General features: G+C 39.3%; 2 protein-coding genes across 10 annotated transcripts; both read left to right on the top strand.

Moving 5' to 3' along the window:
- The first annotated feature begins 1324 nt into the window (after positions 1-1324).
- LOC146522956 (butyrophilin-like protein 9) lies at positions 1325-7339 on the top strand. 5 transcript variants are annotated; one of them, XM_085142354.1, is made up of 6 exons: positions 1327-1549; positions 3002-3379; positions 3488-3580; positions 3664-3758; positions 3841-4040; positions 4612-7339. In XM_085142354.1, the coding sequence occupies exons 1-5, from the start codon at positions 1456-1458 to the stop codon at positions 3871-3873; spliced, it is 693 nt and encodes a 230-aa protein (XP_084998480.1). In that variant the 5' UTR covers positions 1327-1455; the 3' UTR covers positions 3874-4040; positions 4612-7339. The 5 variants fall into 5 exon arrangements, with proteins under 5 accessions (XP_084998466.1, XP_084998451.1, XP_084998458.1 ...); XM_085142344.1 differs by having other exon boundaries at positions 3661-3758; XM_085142340.1 differs by having other exon boundaries at positions 1325-1549; positions 3664-4040.
- A 338-nt stretch (positions 7340-7677) lies between these two features.
- On the top strand, positions 7678-10855 carry LOC146522955 (myelin-oligodendrocyte glycoprotein-like). 5 transcript variants are annotated; one of them, XM_085142210.1, is made up of 5 exons: positions 7678-7874; positions 8619-8996; positions 9161-9250; positions 9341-9447; positions 9527-10855. In XM_085142210.1, exons 1-5 carry the CDS (start codon positions 7790-7792, stop codon positions 9575-9577), a joined length of 711 nt encoding a protein of 236 aa, XP_084998336.1. In that variant the 5' UTR covers positions 7678-7789; the 3' UTR covers positions 9578-10855. The 5 variants fall into 5 exon arrangements, with proteins under 5 accessions (XP_084998336.1, XP_084998337.1, XP_084998335.1 ...); XM_085142211.1 differs by having other exon boundaries at positions 9338-9447; positions 9530-10855; XM_085142209.1 differs by having other exon boundaries at positions 9338-9447.
- Positions 10856-13559: the final 2704 nt, after the last annotated feature.

Raw genomic sequence — 13559 nt, 5'->3', positions numbered from 1 at the left:
TTCATGATTGAAGTAGAAACAGGAGAGGGAGGGGAATGAAAGAAGAAGAGGCAGCTGTGCAGCAAAGACACAGAATAACTCCAGCTTTGTGTCTTTTTCATTGTAGCTGAAGTCCGGGACAAATTGTTCCTTTTCACCTCAATAAGAAACGCGTAATATTTTCTCTGAATACCAGACGGGACGGTTGGCAACTCTAATAACTTATGAACAAAATAAAGTTCAACATCATTAACTTCATAGCACCCACCCAGCTGTATAGAAACTCCGTCATGCTAGCTAGTACGCAGTACGGAAAAAGTCAGAATAACGAAAATAAACTCCACCTAAACTTGGTTTATATCTGACCCAGATAGACTGCAGGTCATAACTTCTTACCTGAAGTTCAGTTCACACTTGGACCGGCGGCCGCCTCGGGTCTCTTTTCCTTCTGTGTCCCCTTTCCTTCATCCACCTGCTGCCTCCACCACTGCTGTAACTGGAGCCTCGTCGTCTCGTCTTTCTATATACTGGACTGTATGTAGCGGAGATGATAAAGTTTACTTTGACTTCAGCAGCGAGCAGGCGCACCGAGGGCTCTCGCGCTCTCTTTAACTTTAACTTTAAACCGCTACTGTCACCGCTGACCCCTTTTCACACTGTGACACGCGCTGAAAATCGTGTCACATCTGCCAGCATTTCCCAGTAGTTCAGAGATGTACAGATACGCAGAGGGAGATGTTGCAGCTGACTCTGTGACCTTCGTAAAAACCACCAGGCAGTCTGCCCTTTCTCTCTGTCTTGCGAAATAATGAGTCTTTCTAAAGAACTCGCTGAATTAGAGGATGGTGCAAACACTGTCAGATCCGTGGCAACAGATAAAACAATGAGGTCAATTTCTACATTTACTCTGCAATGAGTAAGATTGCATCAGAAAGGATGGAGCATGTTTTCAGCTTGTGCAACATGAATGTAATCCATGAAAACTCAGTATTACAAGTCACCGGTGTAATTTACATCAGGGCACCTGGCGGTACTTTCTGCCTGATGGAGACATTTGCTTTCCCTACACCAAGTAGAGAAAGAGCCAAATTACCGAAATGACGCGGAACCAGAGTTTGTATGGCAACTGTAACTGAAAAATGTAGTGAAGTAATGGATTTCTGTAGGAATCTCTATTGAATTAGCTCAAAAACTCGAAAACACGGAGACAAAGAGCTGTGAAGTGAAGTAGTAAAGCTTTAGTTATTTTAGTAAAGAGTTTAACCAATCAAATCGCAAAGCGCATGAATCTCCCCACCCCACCATAACGTCAAACTGCTTGAATGTGACAAGTAGTCATTGAGCGAGTAGGAGGCAGAAGAAAAGCCGACTGTAGCTTTACAGAAAAAAACAAACGAAAAGAAATAAAAGAAGAAGAAGAAGAAGAAGAATCGTCATTTCACTCAGACAGCGGCTCTATATTTGTTATCAACTATTATGTGTACCTGCTGCTCAGACTCAAAGAAACCCTCTTTCATTGTTACTCTCTGGGCTTTTATCCTGTGCTTCATTGTCATGAGTCCTGCTCAAGGTAAAGGGATCCATTTATTAAACCACCGCAGCATCCGTGTGTGTTTGGATCGGCGCCGTAACTGTTACATTTTTGGGAACTTTAACGCGCCGAATTCTAATTTGCTGCTTTACTGTGTGTTAATGAAAGTGATGACAGCTATCAGTGAGTTACACTGAGAGTAGGCTTGATGATTCTCCGCTAAGTTCTGCACTCGTAATGAGCGACTTTCCTCTCACGTTTGCGCGTTTATGTAGACTTAATGTGAAGAAACGTTAAATAATCGAACATTAAAAATCAAATCGTATCTGAAAATATGAGTGTCCTGTCTTTGTGTTGAGATCTATTATGGTTGTCTAGCAACCGATAGATGCTTAAACATAGAAGAACAGGACAAAAGGACACGTCGGGTTACGAACGATGAAAGCTGGTTTATAATTAGGAAAATATTCACATAGGAGCAGAAGTCTTAATAGCTTTTTAGCTTTTCTGCGAGATATATTTGACTCAGAACTCTTTTATTTTCTTTTTAAGAGCAAAAAAAAAAAAAAGGTTTAGATTTAGAAAATGTATATTTATTTATTATAAAGGACTCCAAGATTAAATCTGAAAAAAAAAAAAACAAGAAAATCCCCAGACACATAAGTGGAGCTCAAAGGTTCAGATAATCTGATAATAATCTGTCTGATCTAATTTGTAAAAGATCAACCTGTAGCTGGTCAGAGAGGTTTGTGACCTTTCTTCATCTCTTCCTGGTTGTCAGGTTAATTATTCAGCACCTCCTGGTGTTTCATTGACTTGAAGTCATCATTTATGCTGATGATTTCAGTTTGTAGATGTTTCTCCCAGAAGCAGCTGTTCTCTGTATTTCCTCTTGACATTAAAAATTAATAATGAGCTAGAAGAACAACAAGCTGACTGTGTTATTAAATCTGCTGACACTGCATGTGTCTCATCCACAGGCAACAGCTGCTATTTTCCATTTCAACAAATGAAAGCACCACAGAGATATCAGTCAGAGGCCTGTATCCGCTCTTACTGCACAGACCTGCGATATAACAGGTTAAAAAGTGAAACAAATATTAACCACTCACAGCAGATGGCTGCACCTCCCTGAGGCTGGTTCTGGAGGAGGTTTCATCTCGTTAAAAGGAGTTTTTTCATTCCACTGTCTCCAACTGGTTGCCCATTAGAAGAATCGGATTGTTAGTGTTTTTTCAGAAATACTGTAGGATCTTTATCTTACAGTGTAAAGCACTTTGAACGGACAATTTTTGTAATTTTAGCACAATATATATAAAACGGAATTAAACTGAATCTCTTCACTAAGTTTTTGGGAAAATAAGGCTTTTTTTTAAATGAAAAAAAAGATTTTGTATCCCAAGCACAAAAACTCAAACTGTTCAGGTCGTCAGTGTGTAACTCCACAGGGGTCTGTGGGAGTTCGGGAGGTTTAATTTTCCATATTTCCAGGTGAGGTTCTGGTGATCGGTTCAAATCTTCCAATCATCGCTGCTCCGGGTGATGATGTCATCCTGCCGTGTCACCTGGAGCCCATGTTCGATGTCCAGGGTCTGACGGTGGAGTGGTCCAAACCCGACCTGAAGCCCGACCCGTCGGACCGGCTGAGCCGAGTGGAGTACGTTCACCTGTACAGGGACAGGCAGGAGGTCCCCGACATGAAGATGGCCTCGTACTTCAGGAGGACGGAGCTGTTCATGGACGACATGAAACACGGGAACATTTCACTGAAGATCCTGAACGTGTCGGAGGAAGACAACGGCAGATACAGATGTTTCATCCCCAAGCTGCGGAGCAGAGTGAAAGCTGCTGTTGTTGAACTTGTAGTCGGTGAGAAGATTTGTTTTGTTTTGAACTCATTTCCAACTTTTCAGGCAAGTTTCACAAACAGATTTCGACTCTACTGGTTTTTGACGTGTTTCTTGTTTTGTTTTTTAGATCCAAACAATGCTAAAACCCTGACGACAGACAAGCCGCTGCATCCCCAAATCCTCCAAACTCCAAATCCTCAGGACACGACTCCAAGAAATAGTGAGAGTCCAACAGTCCAACTTTCGTCTGCATCATTTCCATTTGAGAGATATTTTCAGTAAAATGTTTTCATACATCAGCAGGTCGGTCCAGGGTCTCTGTGGTCGTCGTTATCTTTGCCTTTATATCAGTTGTGGCTGTCGCTGCTTTCGCTCCATGTTTCTCTGACCGTGTAAATGTAAGAAAGAAACAAACAGACACAAACTTGTTGTTGATTCTTGTGTCATCAGATTGGCTAATTTTTCACCTTCTTTCAACAGAAGCAACCAGAGGATGATGAGATGCAAAGATAACAGTAACCTGGCATTGTTAGGAACGCTGGTGTTAATGGAGCTGAGAGCGTTAGAGATTTATCTTCCCTGGATCTTCAGTCAGGTTGGGAATTCAAACCAGCAGCCACAGGAAGACACTCGGGTCCAGCAGCACTGAGATCATCATAAGGTCACTCCTACAAAAGGATGTGAGTCTGACTGGGGTTTGAATCTTGACGCCTCACCTGAAGTACACTTATAGAGCCTAAAAACACATCTAAAATAAAGCGTTGTACTACTCTTAGGAAAACTTAACACTAAACTAATTTTATATTAAGATCAAATGAATAACAGAAAAGTTTTGTAAGTGGGTTGGGATGCAATGAAGCAGTGTTTCTTGGATTTAAATGTGACCTATGAGGTAATTTTGTTTCCAAAGTGTGATTGTTTCCCACGTCGACTCACTTTGGTTAAACTACCTCACTGTGGAAAACACTGAAGGGTTTATTCAAGGTTAAAAATAAATTCCAAATGTGCTTCCTGGTGATCATAAAGAGCTCTGGTCAGTGGAAAAAACCCTCCCTACCCAGTTTGAAATGTCAGGTTACAGTTAAACCATTATACTTAGTTTTCTTGCAATTATTTTTAGAGTTACTGGAAATTGTTAAATGCAGAACGATCAGCTGGTTTCAAGATATCTTTAACATGTGGTCTCATTATGTAGCTCCAGTAGCTAATAGCATTTGATTTATTTAATTTATTTAATTACTTATTTTCCAGCTTTAGCTGTGATCAAGTGCTGGCTGATGTGCATCACCTGCTGAAAGGCAGTTTGGTTTGGAAGGTTGTCCAGGATGATCCCAGCGTCCACTGCAGATCACAGCGTGTGAATATTCTGAAGATTGTAAAAGCATCGGCAGCTTTCAAGTGACAAAAACTGGATTTATGGAGTTCATATAGAGACGTCTTTTGTTTTATTGACTGTATAGTGGAAATGGAGTCTTTGGTAGTTCATTTGATCAGATCTGATTGTTTTTCTTACTTTACATGTTTTCTTTTGTTTTTTCTACCATCTTTAATGTCTCAGTGAAACTGTAAGTTGACTACTTGAAGCGCAGAAAGACCTCCTACACTATGTTAATTAACTCCAGCACTTTGTCAAATGTATGTGCACTAATACAGTCGTTCCTTCATTTAACCACACTTGTATTTAAAAGATGTAGTGACAGGGTTTAAGTTTAAAAGGAATGACTAATTTATTACATTTATTTTGAACCAACTACTTGAAAGGTTGGTGGTTCAATCCCTGTCTGCTCCAGTCTGGATGCCAAATATCTGTAATATAATCTATCATTTTCTTATTCAGCCCTCTATCAGCCTTTTCCTTTACCCCCTCTCTCTTTGCTGTGTGCCTTGCCTCCCAGTGCTACACTCTGCTTTTTTCATCTGCCTGGTTATCCCACTTTTTCTTATCTAACCTCTTTCTTTGAATATTTTCCCGTACTTCCTCATACCACAGCAAACTTTCAGTGTCTTCTTTCCTCTGTCCAGAGTTTCGCTCAGCACTACGGCTCTACTTTTCCCAGTCATCTGATAACTCTTCCCTACCACCCAGAGCCTTTCTCAGCTTTATCTGAACTCTATGAAATATTCTTCTTTCCTCAGCTTCCACCATAAACTCCTTGGATCTCCCTTCGTTTCCTCTTCTAGCTGACATCCAACCTGTGGGACAAACGCTCTGACAACTTTCAACAACGTGCCGAAATAATGCCAAGTGTCCTTCCTGACACAAGCCTCCCCCATGTCCCTCTTATGATACGCCAAAATCCACACTATTATGCATATGTAAAAAGACAACACAAATTTGACAATACAGGGTTATATTCAGTATTGGGTAAACAATATATATGTATTTTTATAGACTGAGAGATTAAAAAATGTGTCAATGTGAATTGTAGAGTCATGGCTCGGGCTGACGGTAGATAGCTGAATGAATTTGAGGCAACATATAATTCTTAACTTGTTTGTTTTAAGGTGCTCACCACCAAAAGATTGTTACAACAATTTCAGGGAGATTTAACCTGGTTACCTGGTTATCTGTGCTCTGAATTGTATCGTGCTGCTGATCTTCTTTCGGGTCATTTGAGTTTTTTTTAACATTCCTTAGTGTGTTTTCCTTCCTAATACCTGTTGACATCTTGCTTTGATTTTCCGTGAATAATGTAACAGCACCATCCCTCAAATGTGTGCTATGTGCAGATGTTGATTCCAGCTGTTCCTCAGCTTCAAAGAACCTTCATTGTGCTGCAATGTGTGAACTGTAACAAATCAGTATTTTAATATGAGTTTAGTAAAAGATTGTTTTTCTTATTATTATGTGCGAGACACAGACTCAAACCAGCAACCTGCAGTTTATAACTCAGCTGATCATGTCCCACCCAAGTTACCCACCCGGGTTTGGCAAAGTAGATCCAGCCCTGCTGAAGCTTTTCAACCACATCTGTGCGCTCAAACCGATGACATATTTAAAGGGCTTTAAATATTCCTAGGCAGGAGCTCAAAAAGATATCAGCAGGGACATTTACAAGATCGACCAGCTGATAAACAAATGAATCCAATGACAAAATGATCCATTTAAAATAAAAACAAGAAAAAAAAAAACAGAATAGCCGATCCTCATGTATTTCCTTATTTATGGAAAGATGGAACCTTTGACAGGCTATTTGCACGGAAACACAACAAGCACAGCTGTTACAGTAGATCGACATCCCCCACCTGCAGGAACATCCTGTTTTCTTTATTTGATTCCTGACAAAAGGTTTTTACACTGTACACTCTACATGTGTGATTTTGTTTACCAAAAGAAAAATGATGGGATGTTTTTATGGCACGTTAGTTCAAATCCATACGTAAAAAAGAAAAAGAAAAAAGAAAAAAAATCACATTTTATGATAAAAAAATATCACTTTTATTTCTGAATGTTGATCCATATTATTTGGAACTGAGACAAACATCTATAAGTATTTTTACATACATTTTTAAGGCTGTATTAGTTAAAAAATGTGATTGTCTGCAAAACAAGGATAAATATTTATTACATTTTATTTTGTAAAATAAACATTGGAAACTTTGTTACACTAATCATGTTTTATATTTATAATAATCCTGAAATTGTCTGGAGGGGAGAGAGACGGGCAACATTCAGAAGTTGTTTTTAAATCACAGATACTGACACATTTGTGTGTTTGCTTACTTGTTTGCTTGTGTACAAAACTGCAAAACTGAATCATGAAATTTATCGGCTACTGTTCCTGAATTACAAGATGGGGCGATTGATTGATTTTACTTCCTTGTATACTGAGGAGTTGGAGACAAAGTCAGAGAGGCAGGGTTGAGATATGCAGAGGAGAGATGCTGAAGATGGAGGGCAAGAAAAGAGAAGGACCATAGAGTAGATTCATGGATGTAGTGAAAGGTATGCAGGGGGTCTAGATTTTACCACTGGAGTGTAAATAAATAAACAACAAACAGAAATATTGAAGACATTGCTTTGGCATCTTATAATTTCTGTTTTTTTCTGTTTCTCTTACATTTTACTTCCTAATAAAATATGAGAATGTTCAAAATATCAACATTTAGAATGATATCACAGTTAATTCTAGATGCAACACACTGCTACGTCACTGGTGATTACAACACAGCGTCAGTCATGTTTCATGACACGAGGCACAAACTCAATAAACCTCAGTCCCGGAGCCGCAAACCGGAGCTGTGGGATTTTATACACTGGATAAACTAAAAGAGATATGGGAGTGTTGTTGTTGTGTCGTCATGACGACACCATGGAAAAAATTACGCATGACGTTTTAATAAGAGCGTCTCCCTGACAGCCACTCAGCAGTCGCGTTTAAGAGCGGAGGAAGTCCGAGTCGATCCGTCAGTCTCTGCACTTGTTGTTATGTCCCGGCTCAGCTCGTCTTCTTACACTTTTCCACTCTGGACTTTAATCTTGTGCTCGGCTTTCTTAATCGCACCTGTTCAAGGTAAACCGATGTTTTACTTAAACTCTGCTTTCAGCTTAAAGCTAAAATGTAACTTTTTGAAATTTGGATCAAACTGAATTCACTGTTAGAACTTTGTCTTTTATATGTGGCGCTGATGGCAGCCGTCAGTGAGTGTGTGACGATAGGCAGACACTGATAATGACCTTTCTGTTCAGTTCAGCGACCGTATCTTCACACATATGACGTGTGATCGTAGTCAAATGTTATCGGAAGCTATGGTTGCGATGTGTGCATCTTCATATTCAAGGAAGACATTGCAGTTAAACTATTCTCAGCAAGGCTGCAAACTCTGACATGATACCAAGCAAATGCAGTATTATAGATACATTTAACTTGTACTTAATGGGAGGGGACTATGTCATGATTTATAATGTGAAGTATTCATAGTTATTGGTCCAGAGTGTAAATATTCTCAGCTATGCTGCAAAATCTGAGCTCCTGGTAGTTTAAAGACTGTCATGAGCTGGATGACTAAGAAGCTACTGATGGATTTGACTTGAGTTATTCCACTTTAAGGTCTTTTATCTCTACTTTTTACCTATTATTAACTTATTAACTTTATAACTTTAATGTTGAGAATAGCTGTACAGTTTTTTCATTTGAAAATTTAGATGATTTTTTCAAAGTGCAGAAAACTATGACAATAACTGCACAGAGGCTCACGGGGCTCTTCAAGTCTTCGGTCTGTGAGCGTTCACAATGTTTAATTTTCTATATTTCCAGGTGATGTTCTGGTGATTGGTTCAAATCTTCCAATCATCGCTGCTCCGGGTGATGATGTCATCCTGCCGTGTCACCTGGAGCCCTCGTTCGATGTCCAGGGTCTGACAGTGGAGTGGTCCAAACCCGACATGAAGCCCGACCCGTCGGACCGGCTGAGCCGAGTGGAGTACGTTCACCTGTACAGGGACAGGCAGGAGGTCCCCGACATGAAGATGGCCTCGTACTTCAGGAGGACGGAGCTGTTCATGGACGACATGAAACATGGGAACATTTCACTGAAGATCCTGAACGTGTCGGAGGAAGACAACGGCAGATACAGATGTTTCATCCCCAAGCTGCGGAGCAAAGTGAAAGCTGCTGTTGTTGAACTTGTAGTCGGTGAGAAGATTTGTTTTGTTGATGTTTGTGGTTCCAAACTAAAATTCAAACACTCTGATACTTGTTTTGTGTGTTTTTTCTGTACCGTTAGAAAATTTTTGTCTCAATTTTACTAGCAGATTATAACTCTGTTTCTTTTTTTTTTTTTTTTTTGCATCTTTTAGATCCAAATGTTGCAAAACCTTCAACAATGGCACCACTACATCCAAGAAACCTCCAAACTCCAGATCCTCAGGACACGATTCCAACAAATGGTGAGAAAACAGTCCAACTTTACTCTGCATCATCCCTGTTTGGGGTTTTGTGTATTTGTGGTGACCTTCTTGTCTTTTCTACATCAGCAGGTCGATCCAGAGTCCCTGTGGTCGTCGCTGTTGTCACCTTATTATTAATTTTGGCTCTCGCTGGTTTTGCTACATATTTCTCTCACCGCATTTTTCAGAAACTAAAAGTAAGAAACAAACAAACAAACACAAACATGTTGTTCCTTCTTGTGCCGTCAGAATGACTCATTATTCAACTTCTTTCAGCAGAAGCATCAAAAGGACGATGAGACACAAAAACAACCACTGCAAGTCTAGAAGTGTAGATCTTCAGTCAGATTGGGGATTCAAACCAGCATCCACAGGGAGACACTCGGGCCCAGCAGCACTGAGATCATCATAAGGTCACACCTACAAAAGGATGGGAGCCTGATTTGAATGGATCTAAACAGGAAATATTTCTTACAGACGTCTTCAGTCAGAGTTGCTGCTGTCAGACTCTGGAGGATCTGCTTGGAAACATCAAGCAGTGAAACTGATGGATTTCCTCCTTCAATACAAAACTGTGAAATTCAGCATTCCTCTGCCTCACTGTCAGCATGTTTAATGAATATTTATTTAGTCTTTACCTCACTGGTTAAGGTGCACTTAAATCTTTCAGTGAGACCTCAAAGTGTCTCTGATGGACAAATTAAAGGGTTTAAATCCTCCCTGATCATCACTGTGCTGGACTGACATGAATCATTCTCAAACCTCAGCTGGAAGGTTTCTCATAGCATTAAAGGAAATTTCCATGAATATGGACATTTGTGACACAGATAATGTGGAAAGATGAAAACAAAATATCACCTGAACGCTGTGATGGAAACTCTCCTGCACTCCTTTGTTTTACTGACCTCACTGTATGAATGCAAACTTTGTTAGTACGGTTTGTGAGCTCTGACTGTTTTTCTTACTTCACATGTTTGTTGACTTTGTCTACCATCTTTAATGTCTCAGAGAAACCGAAGCTGAACACTTTAAGTAACTGCTGCACTTTATAAACAGAAAAAAACTGATTTATAATCTAGATTTTTAAAGCTACAACTAATTTATTAAATTTACTGTGAAACTTCCTGCTGGTTGGGACTCGATGTTCAGACTGTAACGTTATAGTCTGATTTGTGACTTTGTGCTTTCACTGCCTTTAAGTCAAAGTCAGTGTTTGTGTGATGAAACAAGCTTAAACTTCATCACAAGAATAAAAACATTTAAATACTGACCTGAAAGAGTTTCTTGGATTCTTTGATTTTCAAGCCTCTTCTTGACATTTTGTTACAATTTGTGTGTTTTCTTGTTTTTACAACTAATACCTCGCCCTATTAATTTAATTTATTTAAGTTATTTATTTATTGCTGTCATGTGTCGTTTCCTGTTTGCATTTGATGCCATTTTCAAACACTTGAACCAAATGAACTGTTTAAAAACTTGAGTGTTTTGTTTCATAGATATTAAAATGACCCACAGAGTTTACTGTTGTTGTTCCATGTTCTTGAATAACATCAGTATTCGGTGAACATGATGACGAAATCGAATAAATGAGCAACAGTTCGTCATCACTGTGTCTGCTGTCTGTTTCTTCTTCAGCTCTTCATCACACTCACTCTCATTTCACTGATTTGTTTAACAACACTGCTGAAAACTCATTTTATAGGTTAATGATGTCTGTTGGTGACTGATCATGTGACTGATCATGTGACTGTGTCTTCTTAACATGTACATTAATCTTCAATGTGAGGCTTTAATTTGAACTGTGAAGCACGTATTAACTCTGAGTTTTGAAAGGTTCTCTATAAATCAAGTTATTATTACTATTTATGAAGGACATTCAGAGCTCTTCTTTAGATGTGGGCAGATACAGGTGTATAATTGTTAATGTTTTACAGTCACATGTTTTCAACGATTAAAGGAAACGAGATGTCAGAGGAACACAACAGGAACACGGTGATCGCAGCTGCTCCTCCAAAGGACGCACAACAGTTTCATAGGCTTGTAGATAGAAGACTCTGGGCTAACGTCTCACTGCATCTGAGACAGTGTGAAAGGACTTAACAGCCTTATTATGTTTAGAGTGACACAGCAGAGCTCAGCTTTATTTGATTCTGGTAATAATTAATTATCCTTAAATTGAATCAGAATATAATCAAAAAAAGAGTCAAAATCAAATCAATGAGGTTTAATCAGAATATAATTATTGCTGTGAAATGTTTCCATGTTTCCAATACCTGAAACCTGACGACCTGACCTTTTACTGGGATTTGACGCGCGTGTGTGTTGTTTAGATACCTTTGTGAGGACTGGTCCCCACGAGTTTTAAGGCATTTTTGAGATTAAAAATGTGATTTTAGTGTCGGGATTTGGGTTAAGCATTTATTTTTGATGGTTAGGGTAAGAGGCGGGGCAAACACTATATCAGTTAGGTGTGTGTGTGTGTGTGTGTGGCACAGTCCAGATGTTGTCTGTGGACTTTGGTAATTGGTCAGAAGGACCAAAGCAAACATTCATAAAACATCTGACATGTATGATGTAATAAACCTGATATTAATTATGCTGTGATTGACAAACACAGAATCACAGAGCTATCACATATCAGTCATATGTGATTGAGTTTAAAATAAGTAACAAGAAACATTGTTGTGTGTTGTAATCATAAAGAGAAGCAGTGTGTTGATGTCATGTTGAAGTGTATCCACATGTAACTGAGCTGATGAGAGAGTCACGCTGAAGTGCAGTAGAGTTGATAACTGGGTGAGAAATGTAACCGGCGTAATGAAGTTTAACCTTTGCTTCAAGTCATGCCATAAATAACACATTAGCTCATCCTGAGTGATCTGGGATAGAGTCACGTTCAGTCATGTGATGGCATCATGTTTGATTATAATGGGGAAGCCCACAGCGAGACTTAATCACAGTCTGGGAGTGAGGGGGATTCCCTCCCCTCTGGTCTACCTGCCCCTTCTTCTGCTTATGAACCCAGGTGGAAAAACCCCCACATTCCCCACTTCTGATTTAGCTCTGCTTCTCAAAACAGTCCTCAGCTCAAGCAGCAATAAAATCACACTTTCACTTTCACCACAAGGAGCCGCTTCAGTGCATGATCAGGATCTCCTTCTATTTCTCCTTTTTATTCACTTTTTAACCTGTGTGGACTTTTAACAGGAGCAGAAATTCCCCAAATTTCATTCTCTTAGCCTATAATTAGACAAAAACACATAAAAAATAAACAATTGTAAACATTTATACTGTTGGTGCTTCAGATGTTTGTACATTGAGGCTTTTCTGACCTGGATCTATGGAGATGGATGTTAGATCCATCCATCATGACAGCAAATGTTTTTAGTTCAGTGTTTGTTTAAGTGCTTTTAATTATTATGTTTAATTACTGTCAGAGACAAGCTTCAGGAAAACTAGTGCAGGTGTTACAATAACAGCAACTTCCTGAAAGCAGTTCAATACAAATATAAATACGTTTAAAAAAATTATGAAAAAAGTATGTAAAATTATGTGTTCACAGAGTCTCAACAGACCTGATTATCGACGTCTCATCGGGCAAACACTAAAAATAAATGTAACATACACACACACACACACACACACACACACACACACACACCCACACCTACACACACACACACACACAGATTGGAGGTCTCACCATCCGTCTCAGCTGTGGGAAAAAGAGGAAAACTAACAAAACTCTAAAAGATCATTTATTAGATAAAAATTGAAGGATAAACAGGCCAGTGTTACACTAACAAAATGGATAAAACACACAGTCCAAGGTCAGAGCCAGCTACACCATGAGTCACACTTTACATGTCGATCTGTCCTCTAAGACCCATCACCCTGTAAGTTGAGCCACCCCGGCTTCAGCAAACCAACTCTGTGTACAAAGTGTGTGTTACACTGTAGTGAAAGCTGTGGGGAAAGCAGAAGTAAAACCAGGTGATAGAAAACACAGAAAAGTGTCAGTTGTGGTTTTCATGTTGGACCTTTTAAAAAAATATTTGGCTTTTCTGTTCTTGTTTCTTTGCTCCTGGTGAACTTCTCAGCAAAGGTGATCTGAAGAAGATGCCTGTAAAAGTAATTAATGATGGACAAAGAGAGGCTCAAAGCCATCTCACAGCGACACCTCCTGGCCAATGTGGGCATAAAATCTTGATGATGCTATTCTGTGACAAAGTGACACAGAAAAGCTCAGCCCAACTCCAAACAACACTACTTATTATAGTAAGTTTTACTTGTGTTACAAGAAAAATGT

This window comes from Neolamprologus multifasciatus, chromosome 3 (genome assembly GCF_963576455.1).
Source record: "Neolamprologus multifasciatus chromosome 3, fNeoMul1.2, whole genome shotgun sequence".
Lineage (NCBI taxonomy): Eukaryota > Metazoa > Chordata > Actinopteri > Cichliformes > Cichlidae > Neolamprologus > Neolamprologus multifasciatus.
This window is presented reverse-complemented; position numbering and strand designations above follow the sequence as displayed.

Bases quoted from the DNA above. Each gene is read 5' to 3' on its own strand.
- LOC146522955 (XM_085142207.1), top strand. From the start codon at position 7,790: ATGTCCCGGCTCAGCTCGTCTTCTTACACTTTTCCACTCTGGACTTTA. The intron at 8,997-9,160 runs GTGAGAAGATTT...TGCATCTTTTAG, and splicing joins TGTTGTTGAACTTGTAGTCG to ATCCAAATGTTGCAAAACCT. The intron at 9,448-9,526 runs GTAAGAAACAAA...AACTTCTTTCAG, and splicing joins GCATTTTTCAGAAACTAAAA to CAGAAGCATCAAAAGGACGA.
- LOC146522956 (XM_085142325.1), top strand. From the start codon at position 1,456: ATGTGTACCTGCTGCTCAGACTCAAAGAAACCCTCTTTCATTGTTACT. The intron at 3,380-3,487 runs GTGAGAAGATTT...TTTGTTTTTTAG, and splicing joins TGTTGTTGAACTTGTAGTCG to ATCCAAACAATGCTAAAACC. The intron at 3,581-3,660 runs GTGAGAGTCCAA...TTCATACATCAG, and splicing joins GGACACGACTCCAAGAAATA to CAGGTCGGTCCAGGGTCTCT.